Here is a 22585-nt window from a genome sequence, read left to right on the forward strand (position 1 = left end):
ACTGTTTAGAAGCCGCCGATAAACTTAATGAGATCTACAAGAAAACTAATGAGACCCTCGATGTTATATTGGGGAACCAACTAGAAATTAAGCATACACTGACTGAAATAAAGAATATTATACAGACTCCCGGCAGCAGAACAGAGGAGCGCAAGAATCAAGTCAATGATTTGAAATGCGAGGAAGCAAAAAACACCCAACCGGAAAAGCAAAATGAAAAAAGAATCCAAAAATGCGAGGATAGTGTAAGGAGCCTCTGGGACAGCTTCAAGCGTACCAACATCAGAATTATAGGGGTGCCAGAAGATGAGAGAGAGCAAGATATTGAAAACCTATTTGAAGAAATAATGACAGAAAACTTCCCTCACCTGGTGAAAGAAATGGACTTACAGGTCCAAGAAGCACGGAGAACCCCAAACAAAAGGAATCCAAAGAGGACCACACCAAGACACATCATAATTAAAATGCCAAGAGCAAAAGACAAAGAGAGAATCTTAAAAACAGCAAGAGAAAGAAACTCAGTTACCTACAAGGGAATACCCATACGACTGTCAGCTGATTTCTCAACAGAAACTTTGCAGGCCAGAAGGGAGTGGCAAGAAATATTCAAAGTGATGAACACCAAGAACCTACAACCAAGATTACTTTATCCAGCAAAGCTATCATTCAGAATTGAAGGTCAGATAAAGAGCTTCACAGATAAGGAAAAGCTAAAGGAGTTCATCACCACCAAACCAGGATTATATGAAATGCTGAAAGGTATCCTTTAAGAAGAGGAAGAGGAAGAAAAAGGTAAAGATACAAATTATGAACAACAAATATGCATCTATCAACAAGTGAATCTAAGAATCAAGTGAATAAATAATCCGATGAACAGAATGAACTGTTGATTATAATAGAATCAGGGACATAGAAAGGGAATGGACTGACTATTCTTGGGGGGGAAAGGGGTGTGGGAGATGCGGGAAGAGACTGGACAAAAATCGTGCACCTATGGATGAGGACAGTGGGTGGGGAGTGAGGGCCGAGGGTGGGGCGGGAACTGGGAGGAGGGGAGTTATGGGGGGGAAAAAAGAGGAACAAATGTAATAATCTGAACAATAAAGATTTAATTAAAAAAAAAAAAAAAAAAGAACATAGAGTTCATGGTAGTTGTTAATAACACTTAAAAAAAAAAAAGCAGTGCTGAGGTCTCCCCCCTCTGAGAGATAAGAAATTCTGCCTCACAACTTTAATCCATGTACTTGGAGTTCAGTCCTTCTCATGAAATACCTGTCTATGGATGAGAGCTTTGGCCTATGTCCATGAGTTCAAGCCTACCCATGATCTGTCATTCCTGACAGCCTGCCCTACAATTTTGGAGTTGCTCAGCCAGGATTCACAATCACATAAGGTAATTCCTTATAAAAATCCTATCTAATAAAAGAGAAACATGGTAATTAGCGTACGACTGCTATCCTTCCCATTGGCTAATCAGGGCGATATGCAAATTAACTGCCAGTCAAGATGGCGGCCGGCACCCAGGCAGCTTAAACTGAACATAAGGCTTGCTTGCTTCAATGGTGGAGGACTCCAAAGTTCCCCATCTGCCTTGCCGGCCTCTGAGCTTGCAGTTTAAGAAACATTGTAACAAATATAGAAGCTAAACAAAACCCCAGAAACCAGCTTTCAGTGAGCCGGGATCTCAGAGCTGGAGTTGATACAGTATTTCGAGATTATAGAACCCAAACAAACCAGATACCTGCTTTCAGCAGCAGAGGCCTCAGAGCTGGAGCCAGAGCTAAAGCTGGTCCAGAATAAAAAAAGAAAAAGAAAAAAGGAGCAGTTGGGAGCTTCAGTCACCGCCAGCCTGAAAACAGCCCTCAGCCCCTCACCCAGACTGGCCACACACCCCAGTGGGGACCCCCACCCTGAAGGGTGTGTGGCCACCTGCAAACAGCTATCAACCCCTCATCCAGGCTGGCCAGGCACCCCAGTGGGGACCCCCACCCTGATCCAGGACACCCTTCAGGGCAAACCAGCCAGCCCTCACCCATGCACAAGGCCTCTATTCTATATAGTAAAAGGGTAATATGCCTCCCAGCACCGGAATCAGCAGAGCCCTGAGGCCTCCCGGCACCGGGATCAGCGTGACAGGGGGCAGCGCCCAAACCCCCTGATTGCTCTGCTGCTCTGTGTGTGACAGGGGGCGGGGCCACAAACTCTCTATCGGTCCTGCTCTGTTCCTGACAGGGGAAGGCGCCCCAACCCCCTGATAGGCCCTGCTCTGTGCCTGATAGGGGGGAGCTCCCCAACCCCCTTATAGCCCTGCGTCTTTGTGTGTGACAGGGTGCAGCGCCCAAACCCCTGATTGGCCCTGCTCTGTGTGTGACAGGGTGCGGCGCCCCTCACCCCCACCCCACGGGCCCTGCTCTGTGTGTGATGAGGTAGATCCATAACCTCCCCATCGGCCCTATCCTGAGTGTGAGAGTGGCGGCTCCCCAATCCCCTGATTGGCCCTGCTCTGTGGGTGATAGAAGGCGGCGCCCCAACCCCCCCCCCTCCACGGGCTCTGCTCTGTGTGTGATGAGGTAGAGCCATAACCTCCCCATCGGCCCTATCGTGAGTGTGACAATGGCAGCGCCTCAACCCCCTGATCTGCCCTGCTCTGTGTGTGACAGGGGGCGGTGCCCCAACTCCCCTATCGGCCCTACTCTGTGCATGACAGGGGGGAGCTCGCCAACCCCCTGATCGACCCTGCTCTGTGCATGACAGGGTATGGAGCCCCAACCCCCCTAATGGGCCCTGCTCTGTGCATGACAGGGGGCAGAGCCCCAACCCCCTGATTGGCCCTGCTCTGTGCGTGACAGGGGGTGGCGCCCCAACCTCCCCATCGACCCTGCCTTGAGTGTGACAGGGGGCAGTGCCCCAACCCCCCAATCGGCCCTACCCTGAGCGTGACTGGGGGTGGCATCGCAACCTCCCAAACCGCCCTGCTCTGTGCATGACAGGGGGCGGCACCCCAACTCCCCAATCGGCCCTGCTCTGAGCCCGACCAGGGGCTGCACCTAGGGATTAGGCTTGCCCTCTGCCACCTGAGAGCAGGCCTAAGCCAGCAGGTCGTTATCTCCTGAGGGATCCCAGACTGCGAGAGGGCACAGGCTGGGCTGAGGGACCCTCCCCCCCGAGTGCACAAATTTTTGTGCACCGGGCCTCTAGTATCTTAATAATCTCCTATTGGTTATCTTCTCTGATTGAACCCTGATATAAAGAGTTATAGTAAGAATTTATATTCTTCACCTGTAGAGTTATTTATGATTAATTAAGTTTTATAAAAGCAAGTTACAGAGTAATATGTATACTTTTTTGTAAATAAAAATTTAAAAGTCAGATGTATATAGATGTTTATATGAGCAGTAGAGGCCCAGTGCATGAAATTCATGCATGGGGGGTGTCCCTCAGCCCAGCCTGCACCCTCTCCAATCTCGGACTCCTCAGTGGGATCGAGCCTAAACAGGCAGTCGGACATCCCTCTCACAATCCAGGACTGCTGGCTCCCAACTGCTCGCCTGCCTGCCAGCCTGATCACCCCCTAACCCAGCCATGGGCAAACTATGGCCCGTGGGCCGGATCTGGCCCGTTTGAAATGAACAAAACTAAAAAAAAAAAAAAAAAAAAAAAAAAAAAAAAAAAAAAAGACCGTACCCTTTTATGTAATGATGTTTTCTTTGAATTTATATTAGTTCACACAAACACTCCATCCATGCTTTTGTTCCGGCCCTCCAGTCCAGTTTAAGAACCCACTGTGGCCCTCGAGTCAAAAAGTTTGCCCACCCCTGCCCTAACCACTCCTTTGCCAGCCTGATTGACACCTAACTGCTCCCCTGAAGAGCTGATTGCCCTTAACTGCCCTCCCCTGCTGGCCTGTTCCCCCCCTAACTGCCCTCCCCTGCAGGCCTGGTTGCTCCCAACTGCCCTCCCCTTCTGGCCTGGTCCCCCCCCCCAACTGCCCTCCCCTGCAGGCCTGGTCAGCCTTAACTGCCGTCCCCTGCCAGCCTGGTTGTCCCTAACTGCTCTCCCATGCTGGCCTGGTTGCCCCCAACTTCCCCCCCCCTGCAGGCCTGGGTCCCTCCCAACTGCCCTCCCCTGATGGCCAACTTGTGCCCACATGGGGGCAGCCATCTTGTGTGTTGGAGTGATGGTCAAATTGCATATTACCTCCTTATTATATAGGATTGGATAAGTATGAAAAAATGTACACTAAATTAATAATGATTATCTCACACATCATAGGAGTGATAGAGAAGGAAAAAATTATAGACTTCCTTTATTACATATCTATAAGTTTTTAAATGGTTATGTCTATGTATGTATTTGATAATTAAAAAATAAAAATAATAAACATAAAAATTGTGGTAAATCGGAGAAACTAAGATGGCGGCATAGATAAACACCGGGAAATAGTCTCCTCACACAACAATTGAAAAATATCCCAAAGGACGGAGCAAACATCGTCCAGAACAACAGGAACGCTGGCTGAGTGTAATTTCTACAACTAGAAGAAAAGAGGGGCACACTGAGAGCCAGAGGAGCTGTGGAGGTGAAGTGCAGAGGTACGGCGGCGGCTCGCGCGCGCGGAAAGGGGGTGGCACCTGAGGACGCGGCTGTCTTTTTGAATCACAAGCTCCCGACTGCTCTGAACTCCAGTTCTGGGAAGTCTCTGGGGACCCAGGACTCATACGGGGAGAGGCTGGTCTATCAGGCGGCAGCGGGCGAACTTGAGGGCGGCTTTCCCTCAGAGGTGCTTGCAGCCATTACCGGGACACTGAGACATGCGACTCCCGGCACGGAGAATCACCATAACTGCTTTCTCCGCCCTTTGACTCCCTGAGACCCCGCCCCACCCAGGCTGCTGCAGAGGCTTTTGCATGTGAATGTACCTAACTACAGCCCAGCCAGGCAGACCCGGAACTTGCAAGAGAAGGCCCAAGGCCCCGCAGCGGCTTGCATTGCTTCACAGCTGAGCCTCTTCGTGGCTCCTGCTGTGTGGCCTCAGGCAGGGGCTGAATTAGCACCTCCTTAGATCCAGGAGCCACTGTACCCAGTGGTCAGAGGGGGACCATTCTCCCACTTCAGACACAGCTGATTCCCACAGCCAATTGGCCTGGAGGTCAATTCCTCCCAGTGATCCTACAACAACCAAGGCACCAAGAGTGCACCAAGAGTGTCCACCCCAGGTAACTGGGGAGGCTGAGCCACTGGGCCCTACAGGACACGTGGCGCGCAGGGCCACTCTATCAACACAGGGAAGCAGCCAAAATGCGGAGACAAAGAAACAGATCACAAATGGCAGAAACGGAGGAAAGCAAACGACTGGATATAGAGTTCAAGGCCACGTTTATAAGGTTTTTCAAGAATTTTATGGAAACCGCCGATAAATTTAATGAATCCCTCAAGGAGCATAGTGAGACCATGGAGGACATGAAAAAGGACCAACTAGAAATTAAGCATACACTGACTGAAATAAAGAATAATTTACAGAGATCCAACAGCAGACAAGAGGATCCCAAGAATCAAGTCAAAGATTTGAAATAGAAAGAAACAAAAAATACCGAAAAACAAAAAAGAAAAGAGATTCCAAAAATATGAAGATAGTGTAAGGAACCTCTGGGACAACTTCAAGCGTACCAACATCAGAATTATAGGGGTACCAGAAGGAGAGAGAGGGCAAGATATTGAAAACCTTTTTGAAGAAATAATGACAGAAAACTTCCCCCACCTGGTGAAAGAAATGGACCTACAAGTCCAGGAAGCGCAGAGAACCCCAAACAAAAGGAATCCAAAGAGGACCACACCAAGACACATCATAATTAAAATGCCAAGAGCAAAAGATAAAGAGAGAATCTTAAAAGCAGCAAGAGAAAGACAGTCAGTTACCTACAAGGGAGTACCCATTCGACTGTCAGCTGATTTCTCAACAGAAACCATGCAGGCCAGAAGAGAGTGGCAAGAAATATTCAAAGAGATGAATAGCAAGAACCTGCAACCAAGATTACTTTATCCAGCAAAGCTATCATTCAGAATGGAAGGTCAGATAAAGAGCTTCACGGATAAGAAAAAGCTAAAGGAGTTCATCACCACCGAACCAGCATTATATGAAATGCTGAAAGGTATTCTTTAAGAAGAGGAAGAAGAAAAAGGAACTCTTACCATTTTCCACAGCATGGATGGAACTGGAGAGCGGATAAATACCACAGGATCTCACTCATTTGTGGAATATAATGAACAACATAAACTGATGAACAAGGACTGATCCAGAGACGGAGAAGCATTGATTGGACTGTCGGGCCTTGGAGGGAAGGTAGGGGAGGGTGGGGGCAAGGGGGAAAGATCAACCAAAGGACTTATATGCAAGCATATAGGCCTAACCAATGGACACGGACAACGGGGGGGTGAGGGGATGAGCGGGGGGGGGGGGGGCGTAGAGGGTACACATATGTAATATCTTAATCAATAAAAAATATATATAAAAAAAATAAAAAAAATAAAAAACATTGTGGTAAATCCATATGATAACCATAATAATAATAATTAAATATGAAATGATTTAAGGAAATAATAATGATATAATTTTAAGTAAAAAATAATGATGTATGATTATATCTACCATCAGGGAGAGGTGGGGAGTAGGGAGTGATAGAAAAAAAACTATTGAGCCATGCTAATTTTTAAATTTATCATAGAAAAATAGAAAAATATATTAAAATATTTATAAAAGTTAGCTCTGTATGTTCATGTCTGGTTTTTAGTTTCTTTTTTAAATTAATTATTTTATTATTATTATTTGGTCTACAAATGAAAGTCTACAATTAAAGTAATCCTGTATAATAAAAGGCCAGGGACCATAAGCGTAACTACTGGAATGACCACTCAACCAGTTGCCATGAGGTGCATTGACCACATCTCGGTCCCTCCCCTCCCCCACCTCCTCACCTCCCTACCCCTACCTGCAGGTGAACTGGGAAGCAATTGGGTGGTGGCAGGGCCAGGTGGGATTGGGGACTGGCGAGCAGGCAGAACAGCTGACCTCTTGGTCCCTCCCTCCGGCCTGCAGGATCCGATGGATCAGCCGTGGTGAGCGGGGGAACCAGGGTGGGTGGCGGGAGGACTGGGCTGGCTGTCAGGCATTGGGATCCCCAGCTCATCCCTGGCATCTAGGGGCCTCAGGCCAGTGGGAAAGCGGGCACCGGTGACTTCACCTCCATGAGCATGCGCTGGGCTGGCTGCTGATGGAATGCGCTGCCCACTTGGGGCCGCTCATGCGGGTGCCACCGCTGCTGCTGCTGCTGCTGCTGCCACTGCTTCTGGGGCTTGCAGGACTGACAAAAGCTGGGGGTGTACCCACGACCTACCCGCCCCGGCATTGGAGGCAGCCTGGGACTGGCGAACGGGCAGAAGATGGTCCTGATTGCAGGCTAGGCCTAGGGACTCTACCACAACGATTTCATGCTCTGGGCCTCTAGTTTAGTTATAATCAGAAAAACAAACAAACATTTACTCTTTAAAAGACAAACATTGGCCTGCCAGGATTGAACTTCTGTAAGCTTTTCTATTAGAGGCAGATTCTCAAGGTTATAGGTCATTAGGACATTGTGCGTGAGGCATCGTGTTTGAAACATAGAGAACGGAGGGGATATTCAAGTTGATCTAGGGGCTTCAGAAAGCACACTAAGAAAATTCCTTTAATATCTCTAACAACTTATGCAATGTCAAAGGCTGCTACTGCTGCCACTGGGAGAAGAAGCCAGTAGCATTTCTGTACCACTCCACATCATGCCCCAAATCAGTGCCCATAAGCTAAAAGCAATTTGACACCAATGGGACTCAAAGTGAATTATCAGTATGCATTTTAACTAAGACTTGAGAAGACTAGAATAAGACTAAGTAGTGTTTTTCTAATTATATTACCTTGCTTTTGGACCATTTCAATTCCCTACACTTAAGGATAGGAGAATCCAATTGTACCAGAACTCAGTGGGTAGGCTCTTTTTTCTAGAGGCAGTTTCTACAAACTTGAGTGTAAAAGTATTATAAAGTACAATTCTACTCCCATTTGGAGTGGTGAAAAAACAGAAACTATTTTTTAGGGAATTACAAAGCCTGGATTTTTATATTTTTATATTAGAAATGTATGACTATGGGCAAGAGGCCTGATAGTACTTTGTAAACCACACAACTACTTCCAATGGAGCTTAAATCTCATTTGGGAAGCAGAATAAAAAATATCTCTCCCAGCTATATCATTTGTGGAAAAGGGGAACAATCTCTCATACAAAAGAGTATGGTTTAGTGTGAATGGAAATCATGCAAGTGGTTATGATTTTAGAACCTATTTATTAATTTATTTCAAAATATTTTCATACAGAGGGTATGATATATACATTTACATTAATTGTAATCTATATTCTATGAGCATTTAAAGTGCCCTAATCAGGAATGTACACTCAAGAGGTGATGTTTAGCAATATTAAACACTCAGAAATCTTTCCTATCGAGGCCACTACTACCAGCCATTTAGTCACCTTATGTATGAAGCCTAATTAGCCTAATAAATGTTAAAAATGAACTTTCATCCTTAGCTGGTGTGTCTTAGTTGGTTGAGTGTCATCCCATGCACCAAAAGGTCGCTGGTTCAATTTCTGGTCAGGACACATGCCGGGGTTGCAGGCTTGATCCTCAGTGGGGGGTGTGCAGGAAGCAGCCAATTGTTGTTTATCTCTTACATTAAAGTTTTTCTCTCTCCCTCTCCCTGCCTCCCTGTCTAAAAATCAATAAAAACATATCTTTTTAAAAATGAACTTTGCCCATCAGCAGATGAATGGATTAGAAAACTGTGGTACATCTACACAATGGAATACTATGCTGCTGTAAAAAGGAAGTAATTCTTACCATTTGCCACAGCAAGGATGAAACTGGAGAGCATTATGCTAAGTGAAATAAGCCAGTCAATGAAAGAAATATACTACATGATCTCACTCATTTATGGATAATTAAGACCATTATAAACTGATGAACAAAAATAGATACAGAGGCAGAGAAGCATGGAACAGACTGTCAAACTACAGTGGGAAGGCTGGGGAGGGTTAGGTGGGGGGTAAGAGATCAACCGAAGGACTTGTATGCATGCATATAAGCATATCCAATGGACATAAGACACTGGGGGTTAGGGGAGCCCAAGGGAAGGCCAAGAGGGGAAAAAAAAAGGAGACATATGTAATACTCTTTGTAATACTTTAAGCAATAAAACAAAATTTAAAAAAATAAAAATGAACTTTCATTGGGAAAGTGAATGTTATACAAGATGCGCAGTGGCCACAAATGTCTTACAGGCACCTTAGCTCTCACAAAGACTGGGTATAAGAATCCAGTAAGTCCTTTAGCCTATGCCTTTCAGAAGGAAGCCTAAAGCTTAAAATTGAAAACAGATGCTATGACTTGACCTTAATGAAAGGATTCTGTCATCAGACTGACTAGAAATTTAGCTGAATCCTGTCACTATATTACCAAATCTGCCTTGACTAACCTTTCACAGAAGATTTCATCATGTATCTAAGATTAGAATTGAGACTGCATTGAGATTACAGAATAGGCTGTATAACTACTTTCATGTTGTTTTGCTGATAAATGTCTGTATGTTTGAAAGGATTGAGTCAGAGGTTTGCTTTCCATGTAATAGTTTTATCTAGTAATGAGACTGTAGAGGAAGCTGACCTGTAACTCACTTAACCCTAATTAAGGGAAACTACTGGTATCTACCAAAAAGCACCTAATGGTAGGGAACCAACAAAGTTGATTAAGTCAGCTTGCAATATAATCTTCCTTCTGCCTCTAGAGAAATGAAAACTATTTCCAATCCTCTATGTTCTTCATAACCATATTCTTTGTTCTCTTCTGAAGTCACTTACCAATTTTTTCATCTTCCTGTACCATTTTCCTCTCTTCTCTGAAAGCCCTGAGCCAGCGTATCTTCTCCTCCAGCTTCTTGGCAAAGAATAGGTGCACCTCCTCAGTCTCCTTGTTGTGAAGTTTAAAGGCATTCTTCATGCTGACATTAAAGTCATCATCTCTGCCATCTTCAATGTCTACTACCTCATATTTATCCATGTCAATGCGGCCTTTGTAGTATAGGATGTCTCTCCGAATCAGGTCCTAGGTGGGAAGAAGAGAAGACTTTGTTAAAGGTATGTAGAGAGTGGGTACCAAGAGAGTTGGCACATAGGCACATCAGAATGTTAATACTGCCAATGGGAGGTGTTTTGGTCTAAATTTGGGCACATTATCTTAGTGTTGTTGGGATTTTTGGAGAAGGCCTAGTATGGAAGGAGAAATGGGGATAAAAATTAATAAAGAACTTCATATATTGACATGGATGAGTCTTACAAATCTTATTGTCTGAGAAAAATAGAAGTACATATATACAAATAGTATATTGCTTATCTGTTATTATCATAGTTGTTTGCTCTTGAGTGCACAGAATTAGATTAATCTTAACTCAATCTATGAGACACTCATCATTAGTCTATGAATAGTGCTCTTATTTCTATATTTATTTACTTAATTACTTTTTTAATATTTTCATTGATTGTTAGAGAGAGAGGAAAGAAGAGGGAGAGAGAGAGAAACTTTGATGTGAGAGGGAAACACACATCGGCTGTCTCCTGCATACCCCCTACTGGGGATTGAGTTCGCAACTCAGGCATGTGCCCTGACTTGGAATTGAACCAGCACAGTACAATGCCCAACCAAGTGAGCCACACTGGCTAAGGCTAATTAACTACTTTTCCACTGAGGCAAACCAGTTTGGCAAACTACTTTTAATAATGTATTAAGTTTTGGTGAACCCATCACACAATCTAAAATCTATGATGACAAAGCAAACTCCATCTCAAATCCCATGCTCATCATTCCCTTAATTTCTATATAGTTTATCTCATCTATATTTATTTCATTTATATAGGGTTTAAAAACATACAAGTTCACACATGTTTAAGGATGCATACATATGTACAAAAACTATAAAAATACAACAATACATGAGAAATTCAGTACAATGATGAGAATGGGGAGAGGCAAGGAAGGAAGAGTAGGGAAAAAGCAGAAAAGGAGAGGAGGAAGACCATTTGTAAAAATATTTCTAAAATTGAATAGTAAGTACATGGGTGTGCATCATGATTTTCATATCTTTTTGAATGTCAAATATTTCATAAGTTAAAAAACAGAGAGACAGATGAAATAACCTGTGGGCCTATGGAATATAAAGTCTGATGAGGGTCTCTGAGTGGTCTTTCAGTGCCTTCTCTCAGCACTGTCCTAAGCTTCCCCTGAGAGCACACCTAATTCTGGGACATGTGGTATGGCTGTGTCTGGTGAAAGAGGACCCCAGTGAGCCCTGTCCAGACAGATGTCCTCTATTAGTAGCAGGAGCCCTTTCTGGCCAATTATCCCTCCTGTTGGCCTATACTTGGACTTTTAGACAATTTGATGTCAGAAATGCTCGTTAACTTTTATTAATATGATATGGTTTGATTAAACTATTTCCATTCTACTGAATCGCCTGACATGACTCATTTCTAAGCTGCAGGCTAACTGCCAAGGATTTGCCTTTGGCCATGGCCACATTCCCAATCCTAACTCTTCACACTGCATGGTAAACTGGGCTTTTTGGTAGGGCTGTGGAAGGCTGTCCTTAAGGATTTCCAACATAGCTCTGTCAATCTTGAAGCTTCAGGCTGGAAAATAGAGATCTTATTGAATTGCTTTGCAAAAAATAATCATCACATGGTACTTTTTCCTCTCATAATAATCATTCACATACATAAGCTGTGAGTACATTTGGGCTCTGATCTGTTGGGTGTCCCTGGCATCAAGTTCACAGGAGAAGAAGAGGTCATCTACAAAGAGTGGGCAAATGTTTCTCCAAGCCTCTTTCATAGCCTGGGTTCCTTTTATCATCAGGCTCAATCTGGCCAAAAGAATGGATTGGCTCCCATGTGCTGACTTCCACATCCTCAAGAACACTTTGTGGAAATATACATTAAATGTGGGCTCTGTCAGGCTAATCTGACTACAAAAGCAGGACAAGCTTAGAATGGATCAATATAATATAGTTTGATCTGTAAAGGCTTAAAACCTGCCTTAATACATAATACAACTACACATAGACCCAGTAATCCAGGTCTGGACCACACAGGTGGGTAACCACTATGCTAGAATAAGGCAGTCTCAAACTCCCTTTATTCCTAACTTCAGCCTACAGCTTCCTTTCTCTCTGAGTTGGTGTGTCATAATCATTGTCAACCTTCAAAACCTCTACTAGTTTCCACAAATGGAAAGGATGTACATCAAATATGTCAAACTCAAAGGCTAACACAGGCCAAATAAACAAGGTTTAAGTTTATGTGGGTTGCAAAAAAAACAAAAGCTACAAATTTTCATAGAAACGTAGGTGTATTTCAATAGAGACATGCTGAATACAAAGGGCTGAAATAAATGAGTAATCATTGACATAAAATAATAGAACATTTTAATAAAAATTAATATTCTTCTTGAACATTAACTTACCAGACACTGAATAACTGCACAAATTAATAAACATAATGCAAATAAACCTATTTTTCTTGTTTTCTGAAAGCGAAATATTTCCTGTTGCGTACACCAAACAAGTCAGTCCAAGACTAATGATGTGGCAATTGGCTACTAAAATATTAGCTGCTAGTGTTAGTGGAGAGAAATGGTGCACCAGCGCATGAGGGAAATGAATGCAACACGATTATAGTAATCAGTCATTAGCGAATGTTGTAGTTCGTTATTAATAACTAGTGGCCCGGTGCACGAAATTTGTGCACGGGGGAGGGTGTGTTCCTCAGCCTGGCCTGCACCCTCTCCAATTTGGGACCCCTCGAAAAATGTCCTGCCAGTTTACAGGGATTGGGCCTAAACCAGTAGTCAGACATCCCTCTCGTAATCTGGGACTGCTCTGCCCACACTGCAGCCACTGCCTGCCCGAGATCCATGGCTGTGGGGAGAGGGCCCGCGCCCACGCCCCGCAGAGAATCAGCTGGGTGGAAGTGCTGTACGCTGGCAGTGGGCCAAGGACCAGTCCCTGGACCTCGCCAAGTGGGCCCAGCTGCAGAGGAGCCTGGATAAGAAGCTGGGCAAGCTAAGCAGCCGGAGGAGGAGCAAAAGGAGGGAGAAGGAGATGTGAGCCGGCCCTCACACCCTCCGGCCTTGTCTTAGCAAATGCAAGTGGGAGCAAGTGGCTGTCCATGGTGTTTTCTGTGCCTTATAGCTGCTCTGGTGATGTGACCAGGGCTGCATGAGCAAGCCAGGGGCCTCTGGGAGGGAGTGGGTCCTCGGGCCCAGCGTGCCATGCCTTGCACTGGGGTGGGGGCGGGCTGCAGTGGCTGTTCCCTGGACCTTCCTGGGGAGAGCCGCCCCAGGTCTCAGTTTTGCTGGCACCAGGGCCCCCTGGGGCTCTCCGAGGTCCCTCACCAACTGCCTTAAGAGAACCTTTAAGAGAGGTTCCGGGAGTCCGGGTTGCGGCCTGGCCTGTGCCCCGCCCTCCTGCCCTCGGATCGCCATGGCGATGGAGGGGCGCAGGCCCTCCCGCTCTTCAGTTGCCATGGTGGGGGTCCGGGGTTGATGCCTGGCCTGCACCCCGCCCTCCCGCCCTTCGATTGCCATGGTGGGGGTCCGGGGTTGCTGCCTGGACTGCGCCCCGCCCTCCTGCCCTCGGATCGCCATGGCGATGGAGGGGCGCAGGCCCTCCCGCTCTTCAGTTGCCATGGTAGGGGTCCGCGGTTGCTGCCTGGCCTGCAACACGGCCCTCCCACCCTCCAATCACCATGGCAATCGAGGGACAGAGGCCCTCCCGCCCATCAGTTGCCATGGTGGGGGTCCGAGGTTGATGCCTGGCCTGCACTCCGGCTCTCCCACCCTCCCATCACCATGGCCGAGGTCCGGGGTTGCTGCCTGGCCTGCGCCCTGCCCTCCCGCCCTTCAATTGCCATGGTGGAGGTCCGTGGTTGCTGCCTGGCCTGCAACACGGCCCTCCCACCCTCCGATCACCATGGCGGGAGTCCAGGGTTGCTGCCTGGCTTGCACCCCACCCTCCCGCCCTTTGACCACCATGGTGGGGGTCCGTGGTTGCTGCCTGGCCTGCAACACGGCCCTCCCGCCCTCCGATCGCCATGGTGGGGGGTCCGCGGCTGCTGCCTGGCCTGCGCTCTGGCCCTCCTTACCTCCGATGGCCATGGTGGGGGTCCAGAGTTCCTGCCTGGCCTGCAACAGGGCCCTCCTGCCCTTCAATCGCCATGGCGATCGAGGAACGCAGGCCCTCCAGCCCTTCAATTGCCATGGTGGGGTCTGGGGTTGATGCCTGGCCTGTGCTCTGGCCCTCCCACCCTCCCATCGCCATGGCGGAGGTCTGGGGTTGCGCCGGGGTTTTGGCCTGGCCTGCGCCCCACCCTCCCGCCCTTTCAATTGCCATGGTGGGGGTCCGTGGTTGCTGCCTGGCCTGCAACACGGCCCTCCCGCCCTCCGATCACCATGGTGGGAGTCCTGGGTTGCCTCCTGGCCTGCGCCCAGCCCTCCTGCCCTCCGATTGCCATGGCGATCAGAGCCGCAGGCCAGCCGGCAAAGGCAACCCCAGCTTTCCCATGGCGATCACCCGCTGGGGGGTGGGGAAAGGCAGCCGTTGCCCACCCCCCAACTCTTGCCTGCGGCCTGGGTTGCCGATCACCATTCTTCAGTCCTTCCCGTTTTGCCTCTCATCATTGCGAGTATGCAAATTAACCGCCATCTTTTTTGACGGTTAACTGCCAATCTTAGTTGGCAGTTAATTTGCATATCTAACTGATTAGCCAATGAAAAAGGTATTGTTCGTATGCCAATTACCATTTTTCTCTTTTATTAGTATAGGATTATGTATAACAGGATATTGTAAAAATTAAGTTACAAAATTTTTATTAAAACGTTTCTTACATATCGTTATATTGGCTAGGCCACAAAAATATTTGTTGTGGGCTGTGAGTTTGACATGCTTGATGTACATGATCTTAAAGCTAAATTAAAAGCATCAATTGAATCTCCTATTGTTTTTGTTTTGTTTTGCTTTGGAATTTAAAGATAACAAGCAACGATAGAGAATTCTGTTTCTGTGACAGGGGAACAGGGCTAGAGATATATGTCTTTAAAATTAGGCCCAGCTGGCGTGGTTCAGAGGTTGAGCATTGACCTATGAACCAGGAGTTCATGGTTAAATTCCTGGTCAGGACACATGCCTGGGTTGTGGGCTTGATCCCCAGTGTGGGGCGTACAGGAGGCACCAGTCAATGATTCTCATCATTGATGTTTCTATCTCTCTCTCCCTCTCCCTTCCTCTCTGAAATTAATAAAAAAATATATTTTTAAAAAATCACTTTCAAAAAAATAAAATTCCCCCTTTGCCTGCTCTTTCTGACTCCTCGACGGGGTGAATATGAGTTTTCAAGCACCATATTAGTCATAAGGTCAAGTGTAAGGATGTGATAGGAATGAACCACTGATCAGAAAATCCAATTACAAAGGATAGTTATGACATAAAGCAGCATGAAACAATGGAGTGAGTTAGAGTCCAAAACCATGAGTTTAACCTACTGTGTAGTCTTGTGCAAGCCATATAACCTCTCTGAGCCTCAATTTCCTCATCTAAGAAATGAGGGGAGTCATCCTTACCTTGTAAAATGGTTGTAAAGCTCAAATCTAAACATGCAGTTACCAGGGCATGATGAAACCTACCCCTCTATTCTTTTAATATTGTTTTTATTAATTTTATCTTTATTGCTGAAAGTATTACAGATGTCCCCTTTGTTTTTCCCCCCATTGACCCCTTCCACCCCAAATCTTCTCCTCCCAGGCCTTCAGCACACTGTTGTTTGTGTGCATTGGCTATGCATATGTGCATATAAGATTCCAGGTTAATCACTCCCCAATCCTCACCCCTGCCTTCCCTCTGAAATTCCTCAGACATTCCATACTTCTATGTCTCTGGATCTATTTTGTTCATCAGATTTCACAAATGAGTAAGATCATGTGATACTTAATCTTTCTCTAACTGGTTTATTTTGCCTATCATAATATTCTACCTGTCCCTCCATGCTGTCTCAAAGGGTAAGAGGTCCTTTTTTTTACAGCTGCATAGTAATCCATGGAGCAAATGTACCACAGCTTTTTTATTCACTCCTATTGATGGACACTTGGGCTGCTTCCAAATCTAAGCTGTTGTAAGTTACACTGCTGTGAATATAGGAGTGCATATATTCTTTCTGATTGGTGTTTCTGCTTTCGTAGGATATATTCCTAGAAGTGGGATCAATGGGTCAAATGGGAGTTCTAGTTTTAATTTTTTGAGGGAACTCCATACTGTTTTCCACTGTGGCTGCACCAGTCTGCATTCCCATCAGCAGTGTACTAGGGGTCCCTTTTCTCCATATACTCAATAACATTTGCCATTGGTTGATTTGTTGATGATAGCCATTCTGACAGGTGTGAGGTGATAACTCATTGTCATTTTAATTTTATCTCTCAGATGATTAGTGACTGAGAATTTTTTCGTATGTCTCGGCCTTCTGTATGTCTGCTTTGGAGAAGTATCTATTTAGGCCCTTTTCCCATTTCTTAATTTCATTGTATGACTTTCTTTTGTTAAGTTGTATAAGTTCTTTGTATATTTAGAAAATTAATCCTTATCAGATGTATCACTGCCAAATATGTTGTCCCATGTAACAGTGTTTCTTTTCATTTTTTTTGGATGGCTTTTGCTATGCAGAAGCCTTTTATTTTGATGTAGTCCCGTTTGTTTATTTTCTCACCATTTATTGAAGAGAATATCTTTACAGCACTGTATGCCCTTGCCTCTTTTGTCAAATATTACTTGAGCATAATGGCTTGGGTCAATTCTAGGTTCTCTATTCTGTTCCATTAATCTATATGCCAGTTCCTGAGCCAGTACTAGTGAGTACAATGTTGTGAGTACAATGGCCTTGTAGTATAACTTGATATCTGGTATCGTGATTCCTCCAACTTTCTTCATCTATTTCAAGATAGCAGAAGGTATTTAGAGACCTTTTCTGGTTCCATATAATTTTTTTAAGTGTTTGTTCTAGATCTGTGAAATATTCCATTGCTATTTTAATAGGGATTGCATTGAATCTACGCATTGCTTAGATTTATAAACACGGTATATTCTTCCACTTGTTTATAGCTTCCTATCTCTTTTTTCAAGGTCGTGTAGTTTTCGGAGGGTAGGTCATTTGATTTATTTATTTATTTATTTATTTATTTATTTATTTATTTATAAAATATTTCTTACTGTTTTCAGTGAGGAAGGGAGATGGTGAGATAGACAGAAACATCAATGATGAGAATCATTGGTTGGCTGTTTTCTGCATGCCCCACACTGGGGATTGAGCCTGCAACCTGGGCATGTGCCCTGACCAGGAATCTAACCATGACCTCCTGGTTCATAGGTCAATGCTCAACTACTGAGCCATGCTGGACGGGCAGGACAGCAGGTCTTTTAATTCCTTGATTACATTTATTCCTAAGCATCTTAATTTTTTTGTTTCAATGGTAAATGGGATTTTTAAAATTTTTCTTTCTGATAGTTCATTATTGGTGTATAAAAATGCCATGGAAATCTGGGTGTTACTTTTGTATCCTGCTACATTGGCAAATTAATTTATTAAATCTAGTAGTTTTTTAAAAATATTTAATTGATTCTTTACAGAGAGGAAGGGAGAGGGATAGAGAGTTAGAAACATCGATAAGAGAGAAACATCGATCAGCTGCCTCCTGCACACCCCCTAATGGGGATGTGCCCACAACCAAGGTACATGTCTTTGACCGGAATCGAACCTGGGACCCTTGAGTCCACAGGCTGACGCTCTATCCACTGAGCCAAACCGGTTAGGGCTAGTTTTTTGATATAATTAATTTTTGTAGGGTTTTCTATGTACAATATCATGTCATCTGTGAATAATGACTGTTTTACTTCCTCCTTTCCAGTTTGGATGTCTTTATTATTTCTCCTTCTCTGATCGCTATGGCTTGGTCTTCCAGTACTATGTCAAATAAGAGTGGTGAAAACAGGCATCCCTGTCTTTTTCCTGTTCTTAGGGGAAATGGTTTTAGTTTTTACCCAATGAGTATAATGTTGGCTGTAGGTTTGTCATGTATGGTCTTTATTGTGTTGAGGCATGATCCCATTATTCCCACTTTGCTGAGAGGTTTTTTTTTTAATATAAAAAAAAAGGTGTTGGATTTTGTTGAATGCTTTTTCTGAACCAATTGATAGGATCATGTACATTTTCTCTTTCAATCTGTTATTGTGTTGTATCACACATATTAACACGTTAAGCTCCAAGCCTGTTTTGTATTCCTTTCTATTTAGCCCGCGATATCTGATTTCATCGATATGCTGGTAGCACCTGTGACTGACTGGTCTGGATGGAAAGTATAGTGTTAGTCAATGGTGACTGACATGGCACTTAATGTGTTAATTTACGACTATTGTATCAGCCTTGCATCCCCAGAATAAATCCCATTTGGTTATAGTGTATGAACTTCTTAATGTATTGTTGGATCCTATTTGCTAATTTTTTTGAGGATTTTACCATCTATGTTTATCAGGGGTATTAGACTGTAATTCTTTCTTTGTAGTGTCTTTATCTGGTTTTGAAATTAGTATAACGTTTGTTTCATAAAAAGGGCTTGGAAGTGTCCGTTCCTCTTTGATTTTTTAGAATAGTTTGAAGAGGATAGGTGTTAGGTTTTCATTGAATATTTGATAAAACTCCCCTGTGAAGCCATCCAGACTAGAGCTTTTGTTTCCAGAGAGGTTTTTGATTACTGCTTAATTGCATCAGTACTTACCAGTTTATTCAGGCTTTCTGAATCGTCCTGATTATTTTAGAAGATTGCATTTTTCTAGGAACATGTCCATTTCATCCAGGTTGCCCATTTTGTTGAAATATAGTCATACATAGTATCTTTTTTAAAAAATTAAATCTTTATTGTTCAGATTATTACAGTTTTTCCTCTTTTTTCCCCCCATAGCTCCTCTCCACCCAGTTCCCACCCCACCCTCTGCCCTCACCCCCGCCCCACTGTCCTCATCCCTAGGTGCACGATTTTTGTCCAGTCTCTTCCCACATCCCCCACACCCCTTTCCCCTCCATGAATAGTCAGTCCACTCCCTATCTATGCCCCTGATTCTATTATATTCACCAGTTTATTCTGTTCATCAGATTATTTATTCACTTGATTTTTTAGATTCACTTGTTGATAGATCTGTATTTGTTGTTCATAATTTGTATCTTTACCTTTTTCTTCTTCTTCCTCTTCTTAAAGGATACCTTTCAGCATTTCATATAATACTGGTTTGGTGGTGATGAACTCCTTTAGCTTTTCCTTATCTGTGAAGCTCTTTATCTGACCTTCAATTCTGAATGATAGCTTTGCTGGATAAAGTAATCTTGGTTGTAGGTTCTTGGCATTCATCACTTTGAATATTTCTTGCCACTCCCTTCTGGCCTGCAAAGTTTCTGTTGAGAAATCAGCTGACAGTCGTAAGGGTACTCCCTTGTAGGTAACTGACTTTCTTTCTCTTGCTGCTTTTAAGATTCTCGTTTTGGCATCTTAATTATGATGTGTCTTGGTGTGGTCCTCTTTGGATTCCTTTTGTTTGGGGTTCTTTGTGCTTCCTGGACTTGTAAGTCTATTTCTTTCACCAGGTAGGGGAAGTTTTCTATCATTATTTCTTCAAATAGGTTTTCAATATCTTGCTCTCTCTCATCTTCTGACACCCCTATAATTCTGATGTTGGTATGCTTGAAGCTGTCCCAGAGGTTCCTTACACTATTTTCGTATTCTTTTTTCATTTTGCTTTTCCAGTTGGGTGTTTTTTGCTTCTTCGCATTTCGAATCTTTGACTTGATTCTTGCGATCCTCTAGTCTGCTGTTGGAACTCTGTGTAATATCCTTTATTTCAGTCAGTGTATGCTTAAGTTCTAGTTGGTCCTTTTTCATAACCTCGAGGGTCTCACTAGATTTCTTGAGGGTCTCACTACATTTATCGGCGGTCTCACCAGACTTTTCAAGGGTCTTGCTAAATTTATCGGTGGTTTCTAGAAAGTTCTTGAAAAACCTTAAAAGTGTGGTTTTGAACTCTATATCCAGTAAGTTTGCTTTCCTCCATTTCTGTTATTTGTGTCCTGTTTCTTTGTCTCCGCATTTTTCTGTCCCTTTGTATTTGTTTATATGTATTAGATTAAACTGCTATACCTTCCACTTTTTTTCTGGGGTGGTCTTATGTAATAGGTGTTTTGTGGGACTTAGTGATGCTATTTCTTAGATCTCCTGAGTAGCGTGCTTTAGGAAAGCCCCTTGCCTCAGCGATTTGGGTTCTTCTGTGTAGTTGGGTCCTGAATTTTATTGCCCTGTATGTAGATGGAGTCTCCTCTCAGACTGGCTGACTACGTGACTCACTCTCATCCATGTCGTGTGAGCTATTGTGGAGGTGTGGATCGAACAGAACAAAGTACAACACAAGAAAACATATAATAAAGGAAACAAAACAAAAACATAACACAAGATCCCTACAGCTGCAACAAAACAACCATCAGAGAAGAGAGAATTAAGAAAGAGAAAAGAGCAAGAATGATAGAAAAAAAAGAAAAATATATGAGGAGAAAACAAAACAAAACAACAAACACATAAAAGCACAAATTAACAAATTTTAAAAAAAAGGGGGGGAAGGATAATATGTGGATGCAGAGCTAAAATAAAGCATATATGAATAAATAATTAGGGGAATAGGGGAAGGAAATGGTTTATAATAAAGGAGGAAAAAAGAAAATTAAAGAAAAGAAAGAAAAAAATCTGAAAAGGAAAATACAAGAGAAAGCAGATAGACCTAAAATAATAAAAGGTAAATAAATGAGAAAGCAGGAGAAAAAGAAAAGAGATGAAGAAAACAAATTTAGTAGTGAAAAAAAGTAAAAAATTGAGTATAAAAAGGGAAGAGAAAATTTATATATATGCTTTAAACAATAGAGACTAGAATAATAACAAATCAATAAAACAGGTAAAGAAAATTTAAAATGGGGAAACAAAGAAAATAAAGAGAAAAAAATTTCAAAAAGTAAAAGAAAAAAAAGGGAGGAAAAATAGAAAACAAAAGTGAAGTGGTGTTCATTTCAGCAGAGTTTAGTGGCCCATGGGAGATTCCTTTGAATCTTATTCTGATGAATGTGGCTGACTATTCTGCCTGCCAATTGTGGGCTTCCTGTGAGGTATTTAGGTGCTAACCACTGTCAGGAAGTGTCCTCCTTCAAGCAACCTGCTTGAAGCTCCAAGCAACCTGCTTGAAGCTCCAAGCAATCCACCATTTGTGTCTCTCTCCATAGGACTTAGCTGCAAGAAGGAGGGTCCAGGACTGGGTCATCAAACTTCCCCTGGCTCCCCAGGCTTTGCCTCTGATCACCTTTGACTGCTAGGCAGCTGTCAAACTTAATCATTCAAATATCTGTTTCTGAAAGGGCTTTAGGTGGGGGAGGTGCTGATTAGCTTTCAGGGAATGTGGCTGGTGTGTTTCCCTGTCCCAGAGCTACTCCTCCATGAGTAGCCCAAAATATTACTCTGCCCTCAGCTGGACAGAGATCCTTGTACAGAGAAAGTGGGTTGGAAGGAAACCTGGAGTTTTATCAGTTCTCCCATGCAGCGAAAGTAGGAGTCTGTTTCCCAGGAGAGTGGGGCAGATGGCTCCTCCCCCAATCTAGTTACTGAAGTCCCCTGAGACTGTTTGGGGTTTGCCTCTGCTTTTGTTTCCTCTGAAAAGGTAAAAATTCAGGGTGTTTCAGGCAGGGCTCCTGATGATGGGACAGGCTGTATCAGCTATGGTGGGTTTTTTCCCCCCCTTTTCTGCCCTGAGGCTGCTGGGAGTGGCCAACTCCTCTCAGAAAAAATGGTCATTTGGGTTTGGGGGCCTACAACCAAATGAAGGACTCCTGGCTGCTGCTTTTCCACATCTTCCCATAATGCTTCCCACCCCAGCCTCTCCTTAGGCACCTCCAGTCTGAGTCACTGCATCAAAGCATTGGTAACTTTAAATGAATACTACTGTGCTCTGGTTTAAACACACACACACACACACACACACACACACACACACACACACCAAACAAACAAAAAACCTGAAACTTCAGCTTTCTCTCTGGCTGTTTCTGGTCTACTTGCTCCAGACTCAGCTGTGGCCAGCAGCCTTGTGGCCTTTCACAGCTGGATGATACATAGGCAGTGGATCTAAGCTTTGGTGCTCCAGACTGGAGCTCAGCCTGAGTTTTGAGCATCTATCTTCTGAGGGGACAGACCCTCCCATAGCCAGGAGCTCCCTCCTCACTCTTGTACTGCTAGCCTGCCAACCCTGGAAACTGGGTCAGCTCCTCTTGTGACCTTGACCTTCCTACCAGTCTCCAGCTGTTTTCTGTCTTTCTTAGATATAAGTTTC

The 22585-nt window shown here is 44.1% G+C and overlaps 1 protein-coding gene across 5 annotated transcripts in view; it reads right to left on the reverse strand.

Moving 5' to 3' along the window:
* The window catches only part of ARHGEF9 (Cdc42 guanine nucleotide exchange factor 9), a 224594-nt gene that overhangs the window by 46855 nt on the left and 155154 nt on the right, over positions 1 to 22585 (reverse strand). For all 5 annotated transcript variants that reach the window (XM_081080792.1, XM_081080796.1, XM_081080794.1 and 2 more), the window contains exon 8: positions 9945 to 10188. In XM_081080792.1, the coding sequence (XP_080936918.1) occupies positions 9945 to 10188 (244 nt within the window). The remainder of the gene's footprint in view (positions 1 to 9944; positions 10189 to 22585) is intronic.

Source organism: Myotis nattereri, assembly GCF_964212035.1.
Source record: "Myotis nattereri genome assembly, chromosome: X".
NCBI classification, from domain to species: Eukaryota; Metazoa; Chordata; class Mammalia; order Chiroptera; family Vespertilionidae; genus Myotis; species Myotis nattereri.